General features: G+C 47.3%; 11 protein-coding genes across 11 annotated transcripts; 5 read left to right on the forward strand and 6 right to left on the reverse strand.

Annotated features, from left to right (window-relative positions):
- Positions 1–971: 971 nt before the first annotated feature.
- EYB26_007394 (uncharacterized protein) lies at positions 972–3624 on the reverse strand (the record flags this gene model as incomplete). The annotated part of the gene is made up of 3 exons (XM_054266663.1): positions 972–1654; positions 1710–3351; positions 3415–3624. 3 exons carry the CDS (start codon positions 3622–3624, stop codon positions 972–974), a joined length of 2535 nt encoding a protein of 844 aa, XP_054122638.1.
- A 761-nt stretch (positions 3625–4385) lies between these two features.
- Positions 4386–5477, forward strand: EYB26_007395 (uncharacterized protein; the record flags this gene model as incomplete). The annotated part of the gene is made up of 1 exon (XM_054266664.1): positions 4386–5477. The coding sequence occupies one exon, from the start codon at positions 4386–4388 to the stop codon at positions 5475–5477; it is 1092 nt and encodes a 363-aa protein (XP_054122639.1).
- A 176-nt stretch (positions 5478–5653) lies between these two features.
- On the reverse strand, positions 5654–7597 carry EYB26_007396 (uncharacterized protein; the record flags this gene model as incomplete). The annotated part of the gene is made up of 2 exons (XM_054266665.1): positions 5654–7372; positions 7433–7597. The coding sequence occupies 2 exons, from the start codon at positions 7595–7597 to the stop codon at positions 5654–5656; spliced, it is 1884 nt and encodes a 627-aa protein (XP_054122640.1).
- A 462-nt stretch (positions 7598–8059) lies between these two features.
- EYB26_007397 (uncharacterized protein) lies at positions 8060–9880 on the forward strand (the record flags this gene model as incomplete). Its single annotated transcript, XM_054266666.1, has 1 exon — positions 8060–9880. The coding sequence occupies one exon, from the start codon at positions 8060–8062 to the stop codon at positions 9878–9880; it is 1821 nt and encodes a 606-aa protein (XP_054122641.1).
- A 423-nt stretch (positions 9881–10303) lies between these two features.
- On the reverse strand, positions 10304–12517 carry EYB26_007398 (uncharacterized protein; the record flags this gene model as incomplete). Its single annotated transcript, XM_054266667.1, has 3 exons — positions 10304–11758; positions 11806–12362; positions 12427–12517. 3 exons carry the CDS (start codon positions 12515–12517, stop codon positions 10304–10306), a joined length of 2103 nt encoding a protein of 700 aa, XP_054122642.1.
- Positions 12518–13379: 862 nt separating this feature from the next.
- EYB26_007399 (uncharacterized protein) lies at positions 13380–16882 on the forward strand (the record flags this gene model as incomplete). The annotated part of the gene is made up of 3 exons (XM_054266668.1): positions 13380–13614; positions 13667–16367; positions 16417–16882. 3 exons carry the CDS (start codon positions 13380–13382, stop codon positions 16880–16882), a joined length of 3402 nt encoding a protein of 1133 aa, XP_054122643.1.
- A 280-nt stretch (positions 16883–17162) lies between these two features.
- Positions 17163–17972, reverse strand: EYB26_007400 (uncharacterized protein; the record flags this gene model as incomplete). The annotated part of the gene is made up of 1 exon (XM_054266669.1): positions 17163–17972. One exon carries the CDS (start codon positions 17970–17972, stop codon positions 17163–17165), a length of 810 nt encoding a protein of 269 aa, XP_054122644.1.
- Positions 17973–18965: 993 nt separating this feature from the next.
- Positions 18966–20376, reverse strand: EYB26_007401 (uncharacterized protein; the record flags this gene model as incomplete). Its single annotated transcript, XM_054266670.1, has 4 exons — positions 18966–19633; positions 19692–19964; positions 20029–20268; positions 20343–20376. The coding sequence occupies 4 exons, from the start codon at positions 20374–20376 to the stop codon at positions 18966–18968; spliced, it is 1215 nt and encodes a 404-aa protein (XP_054122645.1).
- Positions 20377–21006: 630 nt separating this feature from the next.
- Positions 21007–22520, forward strand: EYB26_007402 (uncharacterized protein; the record flags this gene model as incomplete). Its single annotated transcript, XM_054266671.1, has 2 exons — positions 21007–21108; positions 21297–22520. The coding sequence occupies 2 exons, from the start codon at positions 21007–21009 to the stop codon at positions 22518–22520; spliced, it is 1326 nt and encodes a 441-aa protein (XP_054122646.1).
- A 1418-nt stretch (positions 22521–23938) lies between these two features.
- EYB26_007403 (uncharacterized protein) lies at positions 23939–25931 on the reverse strand (the record flags this gene model as incomplete). The annotated part of the gene is made up of 3 exons (XM_054266672.1): positions 23939–24951; positions 25009–25243; positions 25335–25931. 3 exons carry the CDS (start codon positions 25929–25931, stop codon positions 23939–23941), a joined length of 1845 nt encoding a protein of 614 aa, XP_054122647.1.
- A 530-nt stretch (positions 25932–26461) lies between these two features.
- EYB26_007404 (uncharacterized protein) lies at positions 26462–27343 on the forward strand (the record flags this gene model as incomplete). The annotated part of the gene is made up of 1 exon (XM_054266673.1): positions 26462–27343. One exon carries the CDS (start codon positions 26462–26464, stop codon positions 27341–27343), a length of 882 nt encoding a protein of 293 aa, XP_054122648.1.
- Between the last annotated feature and the right edge of the window lie 14 nt (positions 27344–27357).

The following is a 27357-nucleotide window of genomic DNA, read 5'->3' on the forward strand; positions in this document are numbered from 1 at the left end:
AGCCACATCGGTTCTCGGCAGTGCCACGATAGTCTCACCTAAACAATTTGTGCAACAAATCATCTCTCCGATTGGATTTGTCGCAGAAGTAGCCTCAACCCAAAACTCGCCCAAGGATGATATTATCTACATGAGACAGGGTACGACTATCCCTAATCAGGACGCTCTCAAATTAATTCAATGCAATGCGCTGGCCAAGCCGGAGGCTGAAGGCTCATACATTTCTTGTCAGAATCTTATAGTCTGGAAGGCGCGCTAGTCTGAACTTCTGAGGGGCACGGTTGCATTTTTTTTGTCTCATGGCTTTTTTAGTAAGTGGGAATTAACTAGTTAGGTGCTAATGCCGTTGTTCCGGTTCTGAGACGTTAACCGTCACGGACTGTGCGGCCACACGGCCACGGGGTGAGGGTTGCCGGAAAGGGTTCAGACTGTGTCTCAGACTTGCCAATTTCGGTAATGGCCTGCCTCATGGACTCTGGAGTTTAGTACTGACCTCAAGTACGTAGAAGGAGGTTTTCACTGATTAGAGGTGTGTCGGAAGTTACTGTTCAAGGGGGAGAGAGTTACGTAGTTATATTAGGCGAATCATTCGATAACTTAGCCCTGGGAGTACAAGTACGTACATGCAATTCACGTGAACTCGATTAGTACTAAGGTACATTGACCTGTCGCAATGAAGGCACTTGGAGTATATACAACAAACATGTATCTTACAAGCAGAGATCATCTCGACCGTGGATAAAGTACAGAGTAAACCATGCAAATCAGACACAGAACAAGAGCAGAACAAAGCCTTAAAGATTTGTAGCGGGGTATCTGCGAAAAGAGAAAATAAAAAATAAATCAACTACCATCCTTCGTACACCAAGAACAATGCTGGAAATATGTGGAAAGAGTCAATGCATGTGATCTGGGAATCTCGTTATGAGATAGCCGATCTTGTATTAAGTGGCCGGAGACGCATCTTTCGTCTACCAGTCTTGACCTCGATCTTTCATCAGAATCTCGATCGCCTCGTCTTCTGACACCGGATTGTCGTTCAAATCCTTGATATGCTTCGTCAATCCTTCGGCAGCCTCATCAACCTGCTCGGCGGTAAAGCCAGTACAGGCCATAACCACACGACGATAATTTTCGCCGAGGACTACATTCCTGGACTTGAGAAGACTGATCTCGTCATTTATTTTTTTATTGAGACCTTGGTATGCCTCAAGACGGCTTTCTAGAGTAGCTGCAGATGGTAATGCCGCCAAGAACTCCTTCTGGTCGGCCGACAGCTCGCCACTCGGGTCAAAGTCCGAGAACAATCTGCTGAACTCGTTCACATCAACACCTGAATCAGTATCTGCATAGCCCACGGGATATGTACTAGAGACGTCAAAGTCGTCGCCATAGTAACTCTTCAGAGAATTCACCAAATCCTCGGCATCATTCTCGAGATTCTTTATCCGTCGACTCACATTTGACCGATCAGATGCTTTGCGCTTGAGGCTGTCAAGCTCATTTTGATCGATCTGTCGGGCACGTGCGCTCTCGCGTATCTTTGCATGCCAGTGATCAAATTCAGCTTGCTTTTTGCTCAAGTCTGAAGTCAAGTCGCGGTCAATGCCACCCAATGTTTCTTCAACCAAGGACCCAATTTGCGCAAGAGTAGCTGTATAAGAGGTTAGCGCTGGAAGAATTACATTACAAGTCAACTGACAACTTACCATCGAGAATCTCTTTCTTCGTTTTAGCCAACTGGTCAATGAAAGTGTCTTTTTTCTCATCGCCTGGTTGCGCTTGAGAGCTTTCATTGACCATGTCAACACCCACACCGTAATCTGCAGGGCGGAGGCCAGTATGATTAGGGATTTGAGGATCAGCTCCAACCTCTAGTAATTGTGGCACAAGTACTGATCGCGCACGACCAGCGATGTTCAAAGCCGTATCGCCTTGGTCATCTCGCAGATTGACCAACTCAGAGACAAATCTGCCGAGACTGATAATCTCGCCCTGCGACTGCTCGTTCTCACCATTCGTCGCAGCTTTGTCGTTTTCTTGGCTTCTGGCGCCATGTCGAACCACGAATTCTAATAGCGATTCGAGATAATGCTTCGCGGAGACATGTCCACCACCGCCGGTTGCAGCCATGATCGCAATGTGATGTAGAATTGACCTACCACTATGATCGACCATGTCAATAGTAGGTCCCAGTATCTCAAGTAACCGAGGAAAGGTTCGGTAATCAAGGTTGTTTCGCGTCCCGACCGCTTTTTGCAACGCGGTTTCACCAGCGGCATTCAATCGATAAATATTCACACCCTTTTCAACAAGCGCATGTAGTAGCGGAAGACGGGCTAGCATTGCCGCCCAGTGCAGAGCGCTGTTTTGATATTCGTCCAAGGGTATCTCAAGATCCTCGCCTGATAGCTGTACCAGGGCAGGGTGCCTTGAGAAATCTTTCATGCGCTTGTCAAGGAATAGGGTCATGATAAGTTTCATTTTTTGGAAGCAATCTGGATGCGCGGGTGGAGGAAGCGGATCTGTCCCATTCATGTCGTCAACTGCCATGGAATCATCTGCCTGCTGGTAAAACGAATCATTTGGCTCTGTAGGAGTGGGCTCGTATACAGACATCGTACTATTTCCTCCAAATGAGCGTCCTTGATTTGACGAACTTCTCACTCGTTTGCGTGGAGGTTCCAGTATGATTTCATGGTCAAGTGTGGGATCGTTTCTTCCACCGTGAGCGTTTTGACTTGCGAAACCACTGTCAGAATGAACACTGTACATGCTATTCTGTGTACCGCCAGGAGCATTCAAGGACTCTTGACTGCTCATCTGTTGTGATGAGTTGCGCATTAGGCTTGGCCTTCTTTTGTTCGGGGATTCAAATCGAGCTTTGCTGATAGCATTGACGGCATTTGCCGCGGTACGAGACATGTTTTGAAAGAAAGTAGCCTGGGCAGGCTGGCTAATTCCCCGGTTCTCAGCATTGTATAAACGTTTCCGCTGAGCTGCCATTGCTTGTTCCTTTGTTGGGGTCTCAAGTGACGCACGTCGGGAGTTGCCATCGTCCATATCGTACTCGAGCAGGGGTCTTAGTGCTTCTTCAACCTGATATTCCCGGCAAAGCTCGACCCCTCGTTGATAGCTAACCCATGTGCCTTGGTACTTGCCATAACCGCCTTGGACCTTCTCATGCTCACCAGCGGCAATTTCCTTTTCCAAAGTTTTTGTCCTTTTAGCCTTGACTACACCGGCCACTTTCAAGATTTGAGTTGCGTTTAACCAAGAATCCGATCGGCGTTTCATGACGGCGATACCGTTAACTTCCATTTCATAAACAGAAACATTCGAATAGACGGCCTGAAACAAAAGTAAGTCAGCTTTGTGTCTAGTCTATTCCACCGTAGTCTTCGGCGGACCTACCCGGTATATTTGAGGTTTATATTCTTCTTGCTGCAGGGCCATTCCTCCATAGCCATTCGTTCGCTCATAACCGTTGAAGCTATTTGACATCGAAGGGTGCGAAACCCCGTTCGGGAAACTATACGACATGCTGGACTGTTGCGACCCTCGTGTAGGTGGCGTCGGTGTCGGTGTCGATGCGACTGATTGTGAGTGGTTGAATGATCCCATATGAGATTGGGACATGGGCAAGCCATTGGCCGACCCTATGCTGTTTTGCGAGTAGGACATAGGGAGGCTTGGTCGTTGGCGGTGGTTGCTACTCGTAGCCATAGCGCCAGCGAAAAATATACGGATTCGATATTAGTCGAACGCGAGCATCAAGTCAACAATTTTGTCAACATGTCTATATGCAAGTTCACAGTTAGATCTCATCTGGATTTCTCGAAAATTCCAAGGTAGTTTCAGGGCTCGTACAAAGGCGAAGAGTAGCAAAGATGTGATCTGTATGTGGAAAGACGTCGGGAAAGGGCGCGCGTCTCCGCAGGCAAATCACAGAAGGGAGAAAATGAGATCAATCCCCCACAGGACGCAGGGAAGAAAGGCGCCAAGAATGCACCCCTGGTAGAGGCAGAGCAAGTGACAACCAGGAAATATTCGCAAGGAGACTGTGTATATACTGCGATTGATCTAGAATTTGTCCATTCGATCGAATATGCAAGCAAGAGCAAAGAGAGCAAGTTGTGTGGGGGGACGAGAGGAAGGTGCGAAGAAGCGTGTCAGAGGTCAGAGGGAAGTCGCGGGGGCTCTTTTCGCGTTTGGCCGACGACGCGTGACTAAAAGCACTCTTGCCTTTTTGGGGCTAGCGTTTCCGTCGACGCCAATGTTCAACTTTTACCGATTTGATGTCATGGTCTGGTTGGCATAGATTCACAGATGATACTTGTTGCTTTATCATTTCACCTCTTATTTTATAAAGCAGTGAGGGCTGCATGTCGCAGGCCTCTCTAGCTCCGCCGGAAGTATGGCGGCATCTCCTCCGAGCCACGCTCCGTGAGTGTTCCTATTTACCAGATCCCGTCGCGAGAAAGTACATGCACAAATATGTCCTCGAACGATATCGCAAGAAGTCGGCTGCTTTCACTGCCGATGAGCAGAAATTCGAGCAAGCTCGTCGTCCGTCCGCTAAGCATCAACAAAGACTGAACGCCGCGAGTCTCGAAAGACAGAAAAATCTTCAGAAATCAGCTAGAAACTTCCTATCATTAATACGACGGGGAAACCAGGGCTATCAACAGCCTTTGGATCGGATACTGATGCTCGCATATGGACGAATTGGCGCTAAGAAATACACTCTCCTCTCTAAATTGGTGCCGAATGGTCGTGGCGGGAACAAAGTCTTCAACTCGAGTGCCGACATCGAAGAGTACCTAGAACAAAAGAAGAAAGAACCAGCTGGAGCCTACTGGGAGGTTCCCGAAGTGCTTCAAGCACTGATTAAATCACAAAGAAACGATTCTTTCGCAAGATCTGCTCACGGAAAACGCTTTCGAGCCAGTGATACCGTCAACATACCCAAGTTGAATGCCTGGATGAAACCCCTTCCCGAGTGTCGGCAAGAGAATCTACGAAAACGACTACTTAATAGATCAAAATATGCAGCTCTACCACCAGCTGATCCGGCCGAAGCGAATCTTCTACGAGGCCTCATAGACGGCACTGAGCCATGGAAGCCACCCGTTCGACGAACGAAAGTGTCTCCCGCCGCTGAGCAGTCGCCACTAGAAACATTGGTACATGATGGACCGCAAGGAGGACGGAGTTTCAAGGCAATATACCGCAATGGAAGGCCTCACCGCTTGACGCGAAGGTTCATGCGTACGTTATGGGAAAAAGTATACAGGCTGCTACCTGAGCAAGGCATCAACCTCAGGGGACAGACGAAATTCGACTTCCCGACGACCTTCAAGGCGCGAACCTATGTGCTAACGATGGAGAAGGGCGAGTTTCAGGCGCTTTTTGGGAATAAGGATCGGGATCATGACTGCAATGCTGCTTCGACGGCTGCGAGTGGTCAAAAGTGAGCCTTATAAAGGAACTATGGCCCATGGTACTGAAATATTTCCTGGGTCTATCCGAGTTTACTATCGTCATGCAGGCGTGAATTGAACGAGCTCGGCCATTGATATAAGCCAAAGTGGCACATTATGTATATTAAATGTATAATACTGTATAATACATGAACCTTAGAATGGCTTCACTACAAGTCTTGCTGACTCAGTGGCCCAACCCTAACATCCCCCTGACTTATCTGCTTCTCAAACTCTTTCCTCATCTTCTCCTCCTTCTTCCTCTTCTTCTGCTCACTCTGAAACCGATTCTTAGTCCCAAAGCGAAGCTTCGTAAGCATATCCGCTGCTTGCCCCTTCGTAAGATCCTTGGACGTAATCAGCCTGTCCAAAATCTTCTTACCATTCAAAACCTTGAGCTGACTCTCAGACGCCGGCGCCCGGCGCCAACTCTGCGACGAGTTTATCGCAAAATCCTTGAAATTAGTGCTCGCAAATGTATCTGCGCTGCGCACTGCTTGCTCAAAGTCCGGTGCGCGGGCGATAACTCTAGGTCTCGTGTGCACTATACCAGTTGCTGCTTCGTATTTTTGCACGAGTTCGACGACCCAGGGGCCATCAATGTCTTGGTCGCTTTTTTCGATTGTCATCCAGCCTGATTTTTCGGCAAGGATATATCGATCTGTGTTCACGCGCACCCAGGAGTAACGGCTGATGGAGCGGATGTGGCGATCTACGCGCTCGTCGTTGAGAAGATCAAAGACGCTGTCGTATGTGGTAAATGTGACATCTACATCGTCATCGCCAAGAGGGCGGATGTAGCCTGCGTCGGGTATATCTGGGTCGAAGTCTTCATGCTCTTTTCGCTTTTGAATGTCCTTTACGCTTTGCGTATTGAGTGCCTCGTCGGGGTCAAGACCGAACAAAGTAGGTGTAGACATGATCCCAGTATTCAACGTGGACACCATGTCAATGATGTGGCAATTCTCCTTTTGAGGATGTAATCGTAAACCTCGTCCAATCATTTGAATTAATAGACTTTTTGATCGTGTAGGGCGCGCGAGGACAACACAGTCTATGTTAGGAATATCTGTTCCTTCAGTGAAGAGGCCACAATTGAGTAGCACCGGATATTCCCCCTTTTTAAATGCTTCCAATTCCTCATTTCTTGTCTGCCTGGGCGTATTCGCAGTTATGTAGCGAGCATCGATACCGTTGTCGCGGAACGCCTCTGTGAGTTGGCGGACGTGCTCAATATCAACGCAAAACACCAGTGTCGATCGACGATCACTGGCATGTGTGAGCCAAGATCGCACCGTAACATCATTCACAGTGGCAGTATTGACAGCTTCAGAAAGCGCTCTCGTCGCAAAGTCGCCCGACGAATCCTTGGCGACACGCGATAGATCCACATTGGTCTTGACAGTCGTAAAGATAGCATCCGAGAGCCATTTTTCACCAATCATGTCAATGTAGTCTTTATGATAAACAATATGATCAATAACAGACCCAAGCTTCAATCCATCAAATCTGAAAAACGTAGCAGAAACCCCAACAAGCGCCGGCGCATTGTTAGATGGTTCAGTCAAGCCAAAGTATTCAAGAGCCTGGCGGTACTGGGGCGCGACAATATGATGCGCTTCATCAACCAACACCAACTTGAAATAACTGGGATCAAACTTCTCGATCCGGCCCTTGGATGCTAAGCTCCGTATTGAAGCAACCGTTATATCAGCGGCCCCGGATGCCTTCGTCGCGCCCATTTCGATTTCGACGGTTTTGTCTGGGTATGCGAGTCGGCAATGACGCGCTGCCTGTTCGACGAGCTCTTTTCGATGAGCGATTATGAGAGTTTGGTCTGCGCGGCCATTTCGAGGGGGTATGCGATGGATGAGTTGCGTGAAGATTACCTAGAGATGTCCAAGTCAGCAAACCATCGAGCTGGAAGAATCGAGACAGAGATTACTAACGGTCTTTCCTGAACCAGTAGCCAGCGATAATCCAAGACGGTTATGTCCCTTCCCAAGGTTTTCTATAACAGATTGAATAGACTCTTCCTGATAGTCACGAAGCTGTATCTTCAGCGGAATAATGTCTTCAGCTTTTGTCGAAGCATAGCGGGCAAGTACAGTCATTGATGGCAACCTTCGTGGAAACCAAGAGGATACTGATTGCTGCCAAGGTGCATTGTAAGGCCATGACCACAACAGATTTCTGCTTTGTCGTCGTAAGAGAAAAGCCATGCGTCGCATTACATATTGAGCCAGGTTGTAGAGTTGTCTTAATAATAACTAGTTAGTTAAGTTAACTATGGCAGTTGGGAAATAGTTAGGTAAATGCGAGACAAACAGTGCAAACTTTTCTTATCTTATCGGGACAATGTTTTTGAGCTTCAAACTTCTTGAATGTTAACCATCTCATTCTACTTATATAAGAAGATCGGGATGCGCTTGAACTCTGCCAATTTAATATTTTGCATTGGTATGGATTGGGATGATAAAATTTGAGCATGTTGCGCTTGCGGCAAAAGAGTGCTATCGCCAGCTTCCAATGGTCCTGATTTACTCCGATCAGATAAATCATTAGACAAAGGAACCATGAGCGCAATAGTAGACAATCAACCTATTGCCGACAGCGAAGAAGAGGACATCTTCGGGCCACCCGAAGATCTTCCAGTACTCTCATCCTCAGAATCATGGTATGAATCTTCCGACTCAGCTTCACATTCAGATGATGAAGACATTGCCAAAAATGCAAGTGAGGAGGATGAAGCCCAAACTGAAGATGACGATTCGAAGTCGGACTCTGAATTGACTAAAGGCAAACATACCTCAACAACGTCGCGACTACAAAATGACAAGAGAACCTACCTCTCAAGATCTTCCATACAGGTGTACAAGACCCTACTCAAGGACATGCACATCGACCCCGATTCAAAGACATGGAACAAGCAACAAAACGTCACTCTGGCCACCGTTGGCTTAGTTCAGTGGACTGGAAAGGAAAATGATGCTTTTTTCACGGCGCTTGCTCGCAAAGGCAAGGGAAATGTTGGTGAAATTGCGCGGCTCGTCAACTCCAAGTCACGGCTGGAGGTTGCGGATTACATTAAATTTTTGGAGGAGAGATTACAGCGTCATCAATTGTTGGAACCGTCTCTTCTCGATGTGGAAGTTCCCGCTGCAGTAGAGATTAATGACGATCTAGAAGAAGTTCTGGATCAACTTGCGGAAAGTGTTGGACTCGAAGAGCAGAAAAAAGACCTTTTGGAGGCAGAAAGAGAGTACGGTTCATCTGATTTTTGGGTTTTGGATCGAACCAAAGCAGACAAAGTGGAGGAATTGCTCACTTCGGGCGATGAAGATGCCCTACCACAAGCCGTCTCACCAAGTGCTGGCTTGCTGGACCTCAAAAACTGGATACGTTTATCCGAGAAGGTCTTTATGAATCCCGGCAAATCTCGACCCGAAGACAATTGGAAAAACATTGCCCCTAAAGGTGAAACCCCGTCACTCACAGCAGATGCTCTGGGTAAATTCTACGACATCACCGTTGACCTCGTTATTCGCTTAATGGAGGAAGCGCATAACACGGCACTCGACAGACTAGACAAAGAGCGGCGAAGAAGATTGCCCTTCGTAAGGAAGAAAGATGTTCAAAGGGCTCTTACTACAATGTCTATGAAGCACAATACATTTGACTACTATGTTAATCTTCCTCGTCGATTGAAGCTCGACGTCACTAATAGAACGCACAAGGGAAAAACGAAAACATACGTGCCATATGACAAAGTTGAAAGAATGTTAGCTAAGAAAAGTCGAAAAAGAGCGAGAGCAAGTTCGGGCAGTTCCGATGATTCTTCCTCGGAACAGGATACGGAGAATGATGAAAAAGACGACGACAAGGGCGACGATGATGGAGGTGAAGATGATCTCGACGAATTCGGCCCATCGGAAGACGAGGACGAGGTAAATTCTCAAAACACCGACGACGTCGAGGATATATCTAGTGGCGATGAAAAACACAAACCTAACGACGCGGGCTCACCAAAGGATAAACCATACGACTCAACATATGAAGAAATCAGTGACTCCGAGTATCAACAACTCGAATTAGAGCAACGCCTGGATGACTACAACGCCTACCTCGACCGACAAGCCAGCCACAAAGAAGAAGCACGTTTGCGAGAATTGCTCAATTGTACCTTTGAGCATCCTGGCAAAAAGAATAAGGAAAAACAAAAAGAACCACCAAATATAACAGACGAAATGCGCAAAGAAATAATACAGAATAATGCTGTGGTCGACTGGAGGAAGGATCTTGTGTATCAGGATGAGTGGGAGACCTATGGGATGAAAACGAGGGATGTTGAGAGGAATATTGCTGCTAATCATAATAAGAAAAGACGTCTTGAATAGGATAGAGAATCCTGTTACTGTACGGCTGCTGAAGTCGTGAACTAATATCGTTGATACCATATAATGTGAGGTTACAAATTTACCACACAAACTTGTTTCGAAAGTCATCGATTAATCTAGCAGGCAGACTTGTAATACAACACTCAATTGGAAATTTGCAAAGAAACACAAGAAAAATACTCCCCTTAATTGCGCCTATCCTGTAAAAGAAAATTCACACCGGTAGATTCCCCTTGATCTCCATGGAAGGAAACATTATCATCTGGGTGTCTGTGTCTCTTCCGAATTTGGGTTTCTTTTGATGCTCCTCCGATATCACCCCCGCATATTTGTACAGCATATGGAATTGAAGTCAAAAAAAAAACAAAAGGTGACGAGACAGAATAATAAAATTGAAGACATGACATTAAAGAAGCAAGGCCATTACAATTCGAGAGTTTTGTAGTCTGCAGGAGGTTGCGCGCTCAATGGCTGGACACCGTTGCTTACATCGCCTTGGGCTTGGGTGAATTGGTAACGGTTGGCCATGCTGATATCAGCGACATCATTGACAGCCCGAGTGGTATCTTCGCCTGGTCCTTGAAGGCTGATTTGCTGAAAAGCATCCTGCACGTCTTTGACGCGCTTCTTGAATGCTAGTCGGTCGGCAAAGAGTTGTTGTCGGGTCAATTCTAGTTCTCGTCGCTCAGCCTCGATGATCTCTTCCATTTCGTTGAACTGAGCTAGCTTGATCTCGAACTTTTGAAGAGTGACATTGACTGCAGCAGAGACGAGACGTGTCATTTCTCGTTCCTCATGGGAAGCAAGTGCACCAGCACGCGCAGCAGAAGCGGCAAGAGCAATTGTAGCTAGAGACTCTCGCTTCTCGGTCGGACCTGTTGTCGACTCGGCTTCACGAATAATGTCGATATCCATCGAATCCTCTGCCTTGACTTCGCCCTCTTTACCCTTACCCTTCTCAGCCGAAGGGCCCTTGTTCAATTGATCTCGAAGCTCCTTTCGGATCTGTTCTACAGAACGACCTGCAGCAGCGGCTGCTACAGATGGCTCAGCAAGTTGAGACAGGAAAGCAACGACTGACAGTACAGGATTATCGAGTTGACTGATCGGGTCCCGACCCTGAAGAGAACGTGTTGTAGCATCTTGTGATTGCTCAACATCCTCGACGTACTTGTCTTCAATCTCCAATTGGAGGAATTTCATGACGCATTCTTCTCTCGTCCTTGTGCCCACATGGTCTGCAATCTGCTGCCAATCCTCGTCAAAAGTCTCTATTCCTTCAAGCAGCAAAATGAGTTCCGAATCCGACCATCCCGCGTCCTTGTCTTTGTTCTGCGTGTAGTCGGTCTCCTCAAGTCGAACGAAATCCGCCGCACTATGACTTGCAGGCAATCTAGCTTCCAAGAAGCAGTTGGGGCAGATGTCGTACTTGCGGTCAGGCGCATTAGAACTGGCGGAAACAGGAGCAGATTTAGCGTAGTGGAATCGCAAGCGGGTACAATCAATGCCGCAAGACCAACAATTGTAGGTTTTCTGAGGCTCTCTGATAGCAGCTTCCAAGGCCTTGTTTGTAGATTCGGCTGATGTGCCATTTGCGGCAGGTGTGTCTCCATTTGTCTGTTTTTCCTTGTCCTCAGCAGCAGGAGTAATTTCCTTGCCCTTGTCATCGTAAATGTTGCGTCGAATTTCCAGATTCAAATCAGTCTTGACAGGCGTTCCCGAGGCCGCACGATCGGTAGCCGCCAATTGTTTTCCAGGTGTGACGAGAGGGTTTGGTCCAGGCTGGAATGCGTGAAGGCCACGTGGTGTATCTGCAACGACACGGAAGTGGCCTGTGAATGGAGGTCCAATGTTGGATGGCCGAGTTTGCGGGTCAACCTGTCCTGTTAGCGTTGGGCATTCAAATGGCAACGAAAAAAACTCACTTGGTAGTTAATAAGTCCCCACTGCTCGAGGAAAGAGTGAACTCGCATGATAGCGCAGACATCTCCAGCAAGATTGCGGCGACAAGCAGTCACAGTCAAGTATTCTATAGGGTTCAATCGATAGGTGTTGATCATAAAGTCTCTGTAGTCCTTGTATACCGCGGGAGTTTTGCTTCGATTCCGGCCATTAAAAAACTCTTGCATCGCCTTCTTTTCGATCGGGTGAATCTGATGCATGTCGAACCACGACGAGTAGCTTGGTAAGATGATGGCATGTGTTTGAGAAACAAGATGGTTGCGCGCTGATGCTTCCAGCGCAGACTTTTCTTGAACCTCATCGGCACCAGCATCAGCGTTGGCATCAGCGCCCTGGGCGCCTTCTGTGCCATCGTCTACGCCCATATCATTGTCATTGTCTGTCTCTTTCTTTGCTTCGGTCTCGGTGCCGCCCATTTCTTCGTCTTCGGGCTCTGCGTCATTGTCCTGAGGGCGCGGAGACGCAGGAGCATCTAGGGGGTTATCTGAGACTGCTTCTGTATTTTGAATGGATGTATTTCCTGTGACCGAGAAAGGAAGAATCAATAAGAATTCATTTCATGTGAAGAATAAGAGGAGCCTTACCAGGTTGAGCTGTCTCAGCAACAGCGGGCACAGCACCTTGAGGTTGATGCTCCTCGCCACTTCCACTCTGAAGATTATGCGTCTCGTCCATGATGGCGCGTGTGACGAAAGTCGATGATGGTTAAAGTTAAGTTGTATTGACAGGTCGCTATGTCGATCGCCAGACGAGTAGAGCTCCTTGAGGCCAGGCGCAGTGGCACGCTGCGCGTCGAATGAGGATCAGCTGTCCAAAGAAGCAGCTGTTTTATCTCAGAAACGATTGAAAATGCCAATGAGTGCTCAAACCCAATGACTTAAGTGGGTATTGAGTGATTTGTGAGTGGTTGGTGCTTGGTCGCGAACAAGAACGGAGATGGCTGCGACGGTTCTTCCCCAAAATCTCGCGCGGCAAGAGCACAAGCCCAGCCACACGGCGCTAGCCAGAAACAGATAATGCGCCACATTTGTGGCTGGTACCCATATCAACCTGTTCAACTTTTGTATTATTTTTCACCATCCCAGGAAATCGATTTGTACTTCATGGTAGACGCTTGCTATGGCTCTCAGATCCAGTGGTATTCTGTCTACCATGGACCTTTTGTCAAGAAATGCGATGGTTCTGAAGCGGCCTGCTCGTCCTCTACGTATTAGAGCTACTTACTGGCTTAGAGACCTGAAAAAGCAAATTTACATTGACTGATTTCTGGCTTGACAACCATCTTTATGCAATATTCCTATATCGAAATGGCCTTTAACTACATGACTGTGGCGTAGGCGTTGTTGTAGGAAATGATTTGGAACTATATCGTCCACTTTTAGACTAGCGCCAGTTAAGCATCGCGTCGAACGCGTTCTCCGCGCGTCGACTCCGTGAGAGAGGCCGATGTCAATCAACGCCCATGAATCTTAGATACTCGACAGATCGACGACTCATTGTCTAGCAAGCTAACCTAATCGTTTCGGTTCTAGTTTTAATGGCGAGTGCTTTTCTATCCTCTGAATTCGATCCAGCATTGTATCTTCACTCCGAAGTATCAAATACCTTACTACAATCCGAGCCGGAACTCACCTCATTCTCCGACGATATAGAGGCATTGCAGCAACGACGCTTGGAAATTGCAGAAGAAAACCGTCGCAACGGAGTCGTGATACAAAGTCGATCTTGGAAATTGTCAGACGTCTTTCGAAGTGATGACGATAGTCAACCATGTACGTTTGGCTGATCATTTTCTCGAAGGTTTCATATATTGACGTGTGCTAGTAACTCCGACTAAGTCATCGAACCTCCCCAGTTTCAGTCAAGGCATTATTATTGAGAATTATCTTCCGTCAACACCTCCCACGGAAATGGCGCCCTACATCTCCACACAGTCCACGATCACTGCTAGTCCACCATCGACAGATTCACGAAAGAGAAAACTAGATACACCATTGTCGATAGAGGATGCAAAACGACCTAGGATATCTAATGGTCCAGATGTTGAAGATAATGCAAGTACAAGCATTCCAAACACCCGAACACTGGGTGAAAACGATGATAAGGGCCCGCGAACATTTGGCGGTTTTATTGATGAAGACGACGATGATGAAGATGCGTTGGCAGAATTCCAAAATGGTGGCTACATGTCATATCCAACCCAAGGCACGACAACCGGAGTTGAGACGGCGGCATTGCAGCTGAACGCATACAGTCAGAAAACACGGGGTCCATTCACTGACGATGACGACGAAGATGAAGACGAAGACGCTATGGATACGTTGGAGGGTCTGTCTGCCAATAACGATGCAAACTTACTCCAAATGATGTCAAAACCCTCTGAGATCGAGGCGTCACAGCCTGAGGCGACAACAGCAAATAACGCCCCAGACTCTGTGGTGGGCACTGTCGACCCGGCTACTCCGACTACTGAGCGGAGAAGGCTTGTTACAATTAGGACATGCGCAGGACGAGCCCACCGAGTATTTCCACGAAAGGCTACAAACGTGACGTCTTATGAGAGACTTGTTGCGAGCCGCTCAAAGACCGCAGAAGGAAAAGCTCAACGAAGCTACTACGGCATTGAAATACATAGGCTACTGGACGATGCTGCCAGTGAGATAAAAGATGTCGCCAAAAGAAAAGAAGAACCAATGCGTATCGAGCGCTCCATTGAAGCACCAATTTATGAAACAGCTGGAAAGAAGAAATCCAACCCGATGTGGACTGAAAAGTACCGTGCACGAAGATTTGCAGAACTCATTGGAGACGAGCGGACTCACAGGTCTGTCCTACGTTGGCTCAAAGGCTGGGACCATATCGTCTTTCCAGGTATCGCAAAGTTGAAGTCTAAAAATGGTGAAGAAGAGGGTGAATTCGCACCTCGAAAGATTCTCATGTTGACTGGACCACCGGGTCTTGGTAAAACTACATTAGCTCATGTCTGCGCACAACAAGCTGGTTATGAAGTTTTAGAAATCAATGCCAGTGATGAGCGAAACAGGGATATTGTCAAGGGTCGTATTCGCGACGCAGTCGGGACAGAAAATGTGAAAAGCATCAGTGCTGGAACCGATTCAACCAAGAGTAGTAGATCAGGCCGTCCTGTATGCGTTGTCGTTGATGAGGTCGATGGTGTTGTCGGTGGAGCGGGTTCAGGTGGTGAGGGCGGTTTCATCAAAGCCCTCATCGATCTAGTCATGACGGACCAAAAGAACGCTGCCGCTCGTCCTAACCAAAACTCATTCAGTGGAAAGAAGAGGAAAGGCGACAATTTCCGCCTACTGCGGCCTATTATTTTGATTTGCAACGATGCATATCATTCTAGCTTACGTCCCCTTCGCACTGCAAATGTCGCCGAGGTGATTCATGTCCGACATGTGCCGATGGAGAATGCAATCCAGCGCCTAAAACTGATATTGACGAAAGAGAATATCCAATTTGATGCAGATGGAGTTCGGAGACTTTGTGAAGCATCGTGGGGAATGAGTGCCAAGAAGGACCGTACTGAGAAGAATCGAGGTGTTAGCGAGGGTGATATACGAAGTATTTTGGTTTCAGCAGAGTGGGTAGCACGAAAGCTCCGGGCTGAATCAGCGGCCACGCCTCGATTGACAAAGAGCTGGCTAGAGGAGAATATTCTCAATGACCCTGAATCTGGTTCTCGAGGTCTAGGAAGAGGTGGTGTCCGTGAGATTACCGATCGTGTCTTTATTGAAGGGGCAGGGTTTCCCGCCGCACCTGTTGGTGCGAATGCATTCAGTGACCCGTTTGACCAAGAACGAACCAAGACTCCCGTTGGTGTGGCAGAACTGCGGAGGCGACATGCATCTTCAAAACTGCGTGAGATGATTGATGCGAGCGGCGAATATGATCGATGCGCCACGGACTGCTTCATTGAGTATCCCACTCGTACTTACCAAGACGACACATTCCTCTCAAAGCCCAACGCTGCTTACGATTGGCTTCATTTCCACGATATGATTTCATCCAAAATATATTCAAATCAAGACTGGGAGCTGAATCCATACATGAGCCAGTCAACACTCGCATTTCATCATTTGTTCGCTGGGAATGGCGGTTCATCTAATAAAAGAAAGTTTGATGACGATAAGAATGAAGAAGAAGAGCATCCATTTTCCGGACCAAGAGCAGACTTCGCGGCGTTTGAGGCCATGAAACAGAATAAGTCGCTACTCGTCGGATTTCAGTCAACTTTTTCTGCGCCTCTTTTGAGGCTGTTTCGCTCTGTTGACAGCATCGCTATGGACCTGGTGCCGAATCTAATGCGCATGCTTTCCCCTGACGTGAGGCCTGTGATTGTGAGAGGTAGTGAGCAGACTAGTATTGCTAGCGTTAGGAAGGAGAGTGAGAGAGCTCTTGTCCGTGCCGCAGTAAGGGTAATGTCCGGCTTCAATGTGACATTTGAGAAAATTCGCATTGGAAATGAGGGTGCTCACGCAGGGTGGGCGTATAGGATGGAGCCGTAAGTTCTCACTCCTCGATTGATTCGAATTGCTTGCTGACGTACAAAGACCAATTGACACCCTTGTCGGCTTTTCAAAAACAAAAGGTACAATACTTGATACCGGTAGCTCGGCGCCTGTCCGCTACGCCATTCGCCAAGTTCTCGACCAAGAATATCGCAAGGAAACGATGCGGAAACAAGGCGAGGCGTTACTGGGGCTTCCGGGCCCCGGTAGCCAATTGTCCAAAAACAAACAATCGAATTATGGTGACGACAAGGAAAATTCCAACAGTTCCCGGCCTAAGCTTAGCCCAGATGCTGCTGGCGTCAAACGGGATTTCTTCGGCAGAATTATCTGTAATAACGAGAGTGCGCCTCCATCCACGACGAGTAATAAAGCGCGTCAACCCGGACAGAAACGCAACTCGAGTGGCAATGAGCATGACCGAAAGGTGTGGGTTACATTTCATGAGGGATTTTCGAATGCCGTGCGGAAACCTATTACGATAGCTGAATTGTTGTCGGAGTTGTAAATATAAGAATAGATTATGATAATGATGATATGAGACTTGTATAGTTCAGTGAAATATAACTCGTTATGTTCAATTCATACTTGAAAATACATGCAAATTGCCAATAAAAAAAAAAAAAAAATTAATACCTAGGTATATATTCGAACACATACACACACTTGAACAAGGCTCTCAAAACACACATTAGTCGAGTAGGGTATTCGAAAATTTATCGCACCAGAGCATCAAGCAAAACAAACAGGCTAACAAATAAATCAAATGATAGAAGAAAGAGACAAAATCAATAAGCCAAAGAAACCCTTCGTCCATACCACTTCTCGCCATGCTCCTCACTCTTCAAAACATTTTGCCAAATCCAATTACCCACATCCGTCCTCGCAATCGAGTATCCCCGAGCAGGCGCATCTTCCGTTCCCGCCCTGACCGTCTTCTGGACACCGTCCACCATCACAATACCATCACCATACAACAACGTAGGGCGCGTAATGACCACACCCTGGAATAGAGCGGCATTCTCCTTTTCGCTAATTATTTCTTCCATGCGTTTCTTATCCTTGTGTGGCTCGGCGAGAAGATGATACAACGTCTGTAGACCGAAGGGGACGTCTTCTTTGGCGCCGGCGGGTGTGGCGAGACCGGTTGTCGAGATGACTGTTACGGTGGGCTTGTGTTCTGGGTGTTGCTCAGCGTGTATTTCTCGCATGGCAGATACCAGTGCTGTGGTGGATTGTTCCGTGATCTTTGGATTATCCATCTCAAAGGTGAGCAAGGTCCCTTTCTTGCGTTGAGGGTAGGCACCGATTCCAGAAACGATTGCATCAACCAGTTTTGACTCTGTCTTGCCGTCATCGGCTTGGAAGAGAAGCGTTCTCTTCACGTCTGCGGCAACTGTGGCATCGCCCTTGACGATGTGTAGTCTTTCGGCGAGGACGGCATCGGTGATACCAGGTTGTTTTTTGAGGGAGTCGATTAGTTTCTGGGGTGTGCGTGCCAGAGCAATGGCCTGGTAGTCGGAAAAGAGGAGGAGACTGGCCAGGCAGGCGTTGGTGCAGCCACCTGTTGCGCCGAAGAAGGCTACCGAGTAAGTCATTGTATGAGTTGGGTAAGTATATATATTTATGAACGAGTTGATTGAGATTTGTCGAAATTTTTGTTGCTTTGCAATTTGCACTTGAAAGCTTGAGTAGATTGACTGTGTCTGATGGTTGTGAAGAATGGAATAGAAAAAACTATTCGAGACCAGAATTCAAGCCCTCTTTATACCTTTCCAGAGCCTCCAAATCGAATCTTGCCGGTTTCCTAATCGGGACGAGATGCAAGTGGGGCTGAAGTTTAACCTCTCAAGACCCTCCGGGGTCTAATCCCAATGTGGCCAAGCTTCCATTGCATTCTTTGTCAGCCGCAGCCTTGCGTCAACACGTTCTTAGGTAACTAACTTAACTAGTTAGTTAACTAGTTAGTTAACTAATCCATCCGACTCGGATTGATAATTATCCCACGGCAATGGGAGTTAAACTCAATTCTGATAGACTCAGCCTCTTTGTTTGCCTGGCTCGTGACTCATGACGAGTTTAACTTTCCCATGTGTTGTTGCTGTGAGCGGGCAGTCTTAATGCCGATGGTACGGCCGATTGAAAGAAGGTTTGTGCCTAGATGGGCAATCATTGAAGAAAGTTGCGGCCTCTGCCCGAGTCAAAGTCAAGAGAGTATAATCATGCTGTTTGAAAGTAAGGAGAATATAAATTCCGTCAACTGGGGATTTCAAAAGGCACTGACTGTAGCTTGCGAGGCTCCCAAATCGCAGCATGGGAATGTGGTACAACCCTAACCCTTATGGTTTGCGAGAGGATATGATGCAACGGGAAGGACGAAATCAAAGCTACAACAACCGCCAGATAGAAAAAAAAAAGCATTGTGTCTCATCTAGAGATGGAATATTGCGCTACCTGGTATCATGGATGATTACTGGCCTACAGACTCTATAGCCTGGGCTAGCAAGACAAAGAATCAAACAAACCAAACAAAAGGAACAAGAGGAAGAGGTATAGGTATAGCTAGAGTACAACATCAAATTGAACGACTATCAGATTGTATCCACATCTAGGGAATTTTGCTGTGGCTTTGGCTCGGAAGCGTTGACCTTCTGTTTTTCCCAGCGTTTCCAGGCCACCAGAGAGAAATGTGCAATCGCAACAACACCGACAGCGACAGAATAGCCAATAATAACAGGAGAGCCAGCCTGACTCCAGGTAAGTCCTATTCCGGCGTTCGCAATTGCAAAGAAAAAGATAATGTGACCAAGATTGCGATGCACAAAGGCATAATTGGTCGTTCTTTGCTCCTTTTTATATATCCGATGATGCCAGTACCCGAGAAACCATTGCACAAGTACGCCGGCTACAATAACGTATCCAAGGATTTGATGAGTGCTACCAAATGAGCTGGCCTTGTTGAACAGCGTACTGAGAAATATCCCTACAGCGCTTCCGAGGATACTGACCACCGAAGAAAGGGTCTGGCTTACCCAATGCCATCGCACACTGCCGGGGAAGAAGCGTAGGAAAATAACACCAGTGGGTAAGAAAAAGACCAACGGTATGGTAGCCAGGACCGCATGTAGGATGGTACGATAGTTGGGCGTTAGGACTCGCGGACGGGTTGCGACAGAACCGATCGGATTTGTGAAAGAGGTTGGCAACGCCGCGACACCCCCAGTCGCAGTCGCGCGAGTCATATCCAAAGTGAATAATCCTATTGGGGTCTTTGTGTGAGCTGTGGCAGTCTGAAGTATTGGGGAAGAGCGACATACCATATTCAACATGCATTTCAAGATTGGCCGACAGTGAATTGCTCTTGAGCTTTACGCTCTGAGCAGTGTTTGGTCCCAAGGCGTAATTCCATGGGTACGCCGTGTCGCTCAGATTCAAAGCACCTCCGTTCCAGCTGTGACAATTCTTGCAGCGCGCGTTGACAGTCATTAAACCATCTGAGGTATTGCTGCCCGGGAGGATTTCCACGTCCAATGAAGGTACGAGAACAGGTTCCTTGTTGCCGGTTGCTATTCGGGGGCTGAGGGTGATACCTTAGGCAGATTTACAATGTAAGGAGAATGGTTTTTGATGGAGGGGCTTGATTGAGGTACTGACCATCTCCAGTCGCATTGGAGTACATCACAAAGATGAGGGAACCTTGCATAACGGTGCCTGTTCCGATTCCGATGTATGAATAGCTAGATGGTCCGGAGAGATGAAAGTACACATCTTGGGACACCGCTGGGTCGGAAGCACTCAGCGCGAAAGTGACATTTCCAGAACCGGACTGCAGAGAAGAGATGAACACTGCGGCGGACTTGTCATTTTGACAGAGAGCGGAAATAAAAAAAGAGACTGAAGATGAATTAACACATGTCAGCTGCCGTCCACAATTAATTTTTAACCGATAGACCGCAGGTGTTCCGTACACAAAACAAGTATTGTACTTTGATGAAACCTCATGGCGAAAGAGATCCGGATCGGAGTGCTGTAACTTCGTGTCGATTCTGGTCTTCGAAGAGATCATCTGCACAGCAGACCCTTACTCTTCGGTACATGCCGCATTTATAAGATCCAGCCATGTCTCCTCGGCTACAATTCAAGATTCACCACATGTTTTTATTTCTAAGGGAGGCATTCGTAAGTGGCGTGAAGATGGGTTTGATCGATCGTGAACCGAGCTCTCCTACCAGTATATGTACGAGGCCACGCAAGCTTTCGATCCCCCAAAGCGTAAACTATGCCTCTTTAAGAATACCACCCCGCTACCGCAAATGGCGACCATCAATACGGTAAATACGTATACTCGTATACTACGTGTTGTACGGAGACTGCGTACTTCCTTATCTGGCGACTAAACATAACGCTAAACGAGTTAACCTCTGACAGCTGCGCCTCTGGGACTCGGACCCTGTCAGACACTTGGTTGTAGCTATCCCCGATTCAGAAGGGGCTGAATCTAGGCAACGCAAATCTCTCAATGCACTCTACCATCTCCAACGCCAGAGCTGATCATGCCCTTTGCCCCAGTGAGGAGTAAATCCATTTGTTTGTCTTTCCTTTAATGCCTATGACCGTGTTTTTTTCATTGCCATGCCGCCATTGGAACCGACAGCCGAGAAAAAGACCGGGTTACGGAGAAGTCATGTGAAGTCACGAAATGGATGTGGGCAGTGTAAAGCTAGAAGGAAGAAGGTACATGCACCTTGTCTGATCTGATGAGCTTTGGTGTTACGCTGGCGTGGTTTTACGTTTGACCACTGGTACTGCAAGCAGGTATCAGATCAGTATCAAATAGGATGGTTTCAGAGGGCCATGTGGAATTGGGTGAAACAAAACAAAACAAAAAAAAAAAGGGTGCTGACTGTTATACTTTTGCATAGTGCGATGAAAGACCTCCTACTTGTAGCAACTGTAAGAGAAGGAATTTAAAATGCGACTATGAGGATCTCTTCAACACAGAATCACCGTCTTCCTCCCCCTGGGAAACCGCCGAAGGCAATGCCGAAGAATTGAATATAGTATTCGAGTTCAGCCAATCCGTAACCAGTTCGGCAGGCTCGGAGCATGTCCCGAAGCCGACTAGTAATGTCGTCCAAGTGCGAGGGAATGCGGAGGAGGAGGAGGAGGAGGTTGATCCCAATGCTTGGCTTACTCCTTTCCCCCAATGGATCCGACATCCGAGTAACCCGGTTTACTTAGACCACCCCGGTCAGTCTAATGAGCTTATGTTTCATTTCTTGACAAATGCATCGCACACACTCGCTCCTGACAATGCTGGCGTATTCCAATATTGGCAGCAGATTGCATATTCAATTGCGCAAGAGCATGACTTTGTGAGGCATACTTTACTCGCCTATTCCTCGCTTCATATTGCACATCTGCAACCGCAGGAATCCCAGAAATACGTGGTTCTCACCAGCCACCACCATGCGATCGCCATTAACGGATTCAAGGAGCAAGTAACGGCGATCAACGGTGGCAACTGCGATGCAATATTTATCTTTTCCGCCCTGCTGGTTCTCACCGAGCTGGGCTTGATGCGTCCGGTCTGGGATGACGGAAGCAATGCCGATATCGACCCAGTCGATAAGCTAATCCAACAACTGAACGTTGTCCGGAACATCCTGACCCTGTGGCGCGACGCGCAATTAGTCCGCACCGAGCCCATGATTAGAGAGCTCATTGGCCACGGCAGACACCCATATGCAGAGGCTATCGTGGCAGAAGCAAAAGCCAACTTGGCGTACCTCGAACGTATCAACCAGAAGATGGTAACAGACCCTGACGACCAGATAATGTTCTCCAAGTCCGTCCGGGAACTCGGCGTCTGCTACTACTTTGCGATCTTGCGGCCGTTGAACTGGTTTCCGATATTACGATGGGCCAAAGCAATTTCCCCGGCTTTTATTTTGCGTTTGAAGACGAGACATCCTCTAGCGCTGCTCATACTGGCTCAATATTGTGTGTTGGTTCACAGGATTAGTCGTAATCACTGGTGGATGAGGGGATGGAGTGAGCAGATTTTCCATCACGTGGTTTCTCTCCTCGATGGGCAATGGATGCCATTCTTGAGATCGGCTACTGCTGCGATGAATGAGACTTAATGATCTTGTTACAAGGTTTATTCGGCCAGTTCTTTGAATGTTATTTTCTTTCCCCCAAATTGTATATGCTTCCGTATCGGTTCAATGTTACGGAGTAGCCATGGTATCAATATGGCAGCAGTATGATCGATTAGGAAGATTCCTTCTCAATGATGTCGAATTTCAGACATTCAATCTTGCATACAGAGCATTCATAGTATTATTTCCAAGATAACTGTGCGCTTTTGTAGGGACTTCGTCAACGAGTAATCCGAGGTAACGATGAAGACGATGACAGGAAGCGTACTCCAAACCGAATATGGAATGGATACAAGATTACGCCCAAAGTCCCCCTGTCTAGCGTATACATGACCTTCGATACAGAAATTGAAACAGCCACATCGCAAAACAACCACTAGCGTCTTTGGACAGGTTGGTTTAGTTCTAGCAGATAACATTATTTGATTCGCTTTACACCTATCTATACTAGAATTTTTTTTTTCCACTTTTGGTCACTCTGAATCAATTTAGAATACAAAGCCTGGACATACATCTATTGTCCCGGTGCCCTTGAAAGTACTCAATCCTTCAGAAGTTGATAACGAACCCAGAAGAAAAAAAGGACGACCGAGCAAGAGCAAGCATCATGGTTCAAATACGACGGAGGAGTCTCTGGCTTCATCACATGGTGTTTATTTGGGAGGAGTTTCGCGGAAATCTACTCATTTGGAGGCTACGCCGACGTCGAGGGGCTTAGTTCAACTAGCCAATGGACCATATGAGGTAATCCAAGTCGATGAAGAGCATTCGTTTGAGGCCTCTTTTGGGCTGATTGGGCTAACCTTGAAGCCAGAATGTTTGATTCCTGTGGCATACAATACCTAATGAAGACTTTGGCTTGACCTTCTATCAGATCATTGCCGTCCGGTCTCATGCTGGAATTTTGCAACATCCCTTCCTTCGTCTTCAATGGGATCAATTTCAGCCTACAAGCAGCGCTTCGATGAACCAAACAGTGGACTAGTCGATGACGATGCTTGAACTGCTTAGTCCCCTGAATGTAGTATCTCTTCAATGCGATAGTACTACGTATAAGTTCTTGGAGGAATGTCGACTCTCTTAATATGTTATCTTGTTGATCATGAATTATTCATTGTTAGCGGTAAATGTAATATATAATTCCTGGAAATATGACGTGTTTCACATTAACTATTTAAGAAATATACATCCATATCGTTATTAGGGTAGATTAATGATATAGTACACGTATAACGGACATAATACATACAAGAAATGCGGTCAAAATGTTTGAAGGCCTCCTTGTCCCTTGTATCCTATAACAGAGGGGACAAAAAATAAGGTCCAAACGATATATGTATAGAAAGAAAGCGCTATTCCAATACGGAATTCTGTCGTGATTGTCCCGGGCTTCTTCCCAATCAAGCCAAAGAGATCTGATCCTTGCTGGCAAAAGTTGGCTTCTCGCTAACACGGTAAACCAGACGATCAGTCCAAAAGTGTGAAAAGACAGCGTGACTCATGGCTACGGCACCATAGATCATACCGGAGACAGGGAAACAGATGCGTTCCTTCAACTGGGCGACGTGCCACCAGGTGCGGGATGAGAAGCCGCAGTCCTTCAGGTTGGCTTCCGCCATTTCATGTCGGCGAGTGTAGAGCCAAATCTGGTGCCACTGGTCATAGATGGTGAGGTTTATATTCATACCGATGAAGGATAGTGTGCGGATCAGATTGGCGACAGAAAAAGCCCAAGCTAGGGTTGGATGCAAGGTATCTAGAGGGACGAAAGTGGTGTACACAACGGAGAAGATGAGCATTACTGCTAGATGGCATGGTAAGAAATGAGCCTCCCATAGCAAGTGAGCAAGTGCCAAGTGAAGGACTCGCGGAAATGGCCAAAATGTCGTTCTCTTGGAGCTGATAGAGACCGGCACACTGTGGCGCACGGCATAGCCTGTATCAAGAGCCCCCCACATATGGCGGAGCGCTTGCTTGTAGCGATTCCTGCAGATATCTAATGAGCGTCGCCAGCCGTCCACGGGGTAACCGCTTGAGACATTGCACTGCGATGCAGGGACATGCACCGTGAGCGTGATGACCGAGCCACCTGTTTCAAAATAACATTTCAACATCATATGCATGTCCTCGCCGATAGCGGTCGGGTCGCTATCCCAACCACCTACTTTATTGGCAAGTTGGATGGGCAGGGAGTAGACCGAAGTAGGAATCGATACCGGCGAGCCTGGGTACATTGTCGATATGCCTGCAAACGCCCACATTATATCGGCGCAACGAACAAGGACCGGAGTTTCGGAGGAATTGCGATCGAAGAGAATTGGACAGCAGTACAAGTGACGTTCTGAGGTGTCAAGGTGGGCGTAGTGCAGACTTCGGATTTCGAGGAAATACTCCTGTACTAGATGTGTGTCGGCTGGAATGGCATGTTAGATCGGATCATTGGCAAGCAGGATTCTAAATGGGGTTATACCATCCATGACTGTTATGATCACTTTGCAATTGTCCTCCGCCAACTCGTGACGATGCAAGTTTGTTATTTCTCGTGCGGCATATGCGACGTTGGAGCTTTTACCCGCGATTTCTCCCGGCAAACCTACAGGGTGAAACGTGGCGTGAATAGCATAGAATGACTTGGCGAAACTGGCCATGAGCTTCTCTGCCTTCTCAGGAGCCTCTTTTTCCTTCTCTTCCATGGCAAGGAAGATCTATCGACACGAAAGAATGAGAATCCTGGTTAAATATTCGTCTTTCAACGTGAGGTCGTTAGGGGGGGGGGGGGGGGGGGACGTGTCCTACCTCGTACTTAGAACGAGCGTCTGGGTGGCTCGCCAAAACGCTCAGTGTGGTAAACAAGGTGTGCAAATCCTCACAATAATTGGGCACAATGATGGCATGAATGAGCTCGTCGTTCTCGGTAGCAGCAGTGAAATGTTGATCTTCGAGCGAGTAGATATCAATATCGGCGTGATTGAGTCTTGGTTGTGGTGATGACGGTGTAGAAAAGTTATCTTCGAACGAGGTAGACGATACGCTACTTGCATACGTAGAATCCGCCATGTATTCTGTGTCTTGCTTCTTGCTATGGCCCTGGACACGGGCGTGTTTCAAGCTTATCCTAGCATGACGCCAGAAACTAAGTAGGGAAAAAGAAAGGCGCACTGTGAATGCAAGAACATTGAAATGAACAAGAATCAAGTAAACAACAAAAATCTTCTGAGCAAATCTCATGCGCTCATGTTTGCCTTCATGGGAGCTCGGAGCAGGCTGCTGTACTGCCAGGTCACTTGTCCACCAAGGTAATTGTATAGTGGCGGGAAACGCAGCTACAAGAAGTAGCATGAGGGCAATTATGCTGAATCCCGGGAGACATCGAGACGCCCATAGCAGAACCATGGTGGAGGAGGAGGACGGCGGAGTGCGACTGGAACGGCAAGTGGCCAATTCTGGCAATACACATGCGACGAACAGAAGAGGGAATACGGAGTAGAAGAGAAAAGCGCAAGGTCGGCATTAGTTATTATATATATGTAAAGCTAGAGATTCGGAAATGAGGGACAATAGAGCAAACCTTGAACGTGAAAGGGGAAGCCCATTAGTACAATACCGGTATCGTTATGAACACGCTACTTGAAATTCCATGTAATACGCCACGGGGTCAGCAAACAGCACTTAGGCCCTCTACACTGGGATTAGCTTCGACGAGTTCTTTTTCTTTTTGATCGACACAGGCAAGAAGAAATGATAGGATGGATGGATACTCTGTAGACATCAAGACGATGATATATCTACTCAGATCCGGCAGCCTTCTTATCCTTATCAACTTTGGTTTCTCTCTCGTTTGAGAAACTACTTATTTTATCCATCTTCCTGCCTTCTCTTGCGCTCTCTCTGTATTCCATATATATCTATTGGTTGGTCTCAGAATGGCATATAATATTTTTTCCTCTCCCCTCTCCATCACCTCACTGCTTACCATACTGCTCGCTTTTGCCGTCGCTCTTGCGTCCCCGCTACATCCAGCGAACCTTGACATCCCAAAAGTGTTTATTATCGGCCTTCCTAACACAGGAACCAAATCACTTGGAAATACCCTCGCGAGACTCCCCCTTCGACGATCGGGGTGGAAGGATATCGATTCCCGATACCTTTATCACATGTACACGGCGAATCGTACCGCACCTCTTATATCTTATGCGCAAAACTACGACATACTAGAAGACCTTCCCTGGGCAATCGCATACAGAGAACTTGCCACCGCGTTTCCAGATGCAAAATTTATTCTGACTTCGCGTGCGACCGAGAGTGCATGGCTGGAAAGTATCGGCAAACACAATGAGCGCCGCAAGTGGATTGGTAATAAAAAGGTATTTGGGTGCAAAAAGGCTAGCGGAGAGAAATGTAAAAAAAAATACCTGGACGCATACCGGGCGCATAATGAGGGTGTGCGGGATTTTTTTGACAAGGAAGGAAAAGAACGCCTCCTGGAGCTGGTTGTTGATGCGCCAACGGAAATGACGAGCATCAAGACAGGGGGCAAAGATACCGTGATGGTCGACACCAAATGGCTGTCGTTGATTGATTTCCTAGACTTAGAGGAGTATGTTGAAAGATCTGGATGGTGGAGAAAGCTAGGGTTATTCCCAGAGAATAATACCGTCACCGGCAAGCTGGGCAAGCTGTGGAGTAAACTCCAACATGCGTGGGTTGGGACGATGAATGCATGTGAGAAGGGAATATTGAAGGGGGTCAAACTGACCGTGAAAATCGTCAAGGGTTTCGGGTTTCTCACCGCGCGAGGACTGTAAACTATTCTGTTTTG

The sequence above is a fragment of the Talaromyces marneffei genome, chromosome 5 (assembly GCF_009556855.1).
Source record: "Talaromyces marneffei chromosome 5, complete sequence".
Taxonomy (NCBI): domain Eukaryota; kingdom Fungi; phylum Ascomycota; class Eurotiomycetes; order Eurotiales; family Trichocomaceae; genus Talaromyces; species Talaromyces marneffei.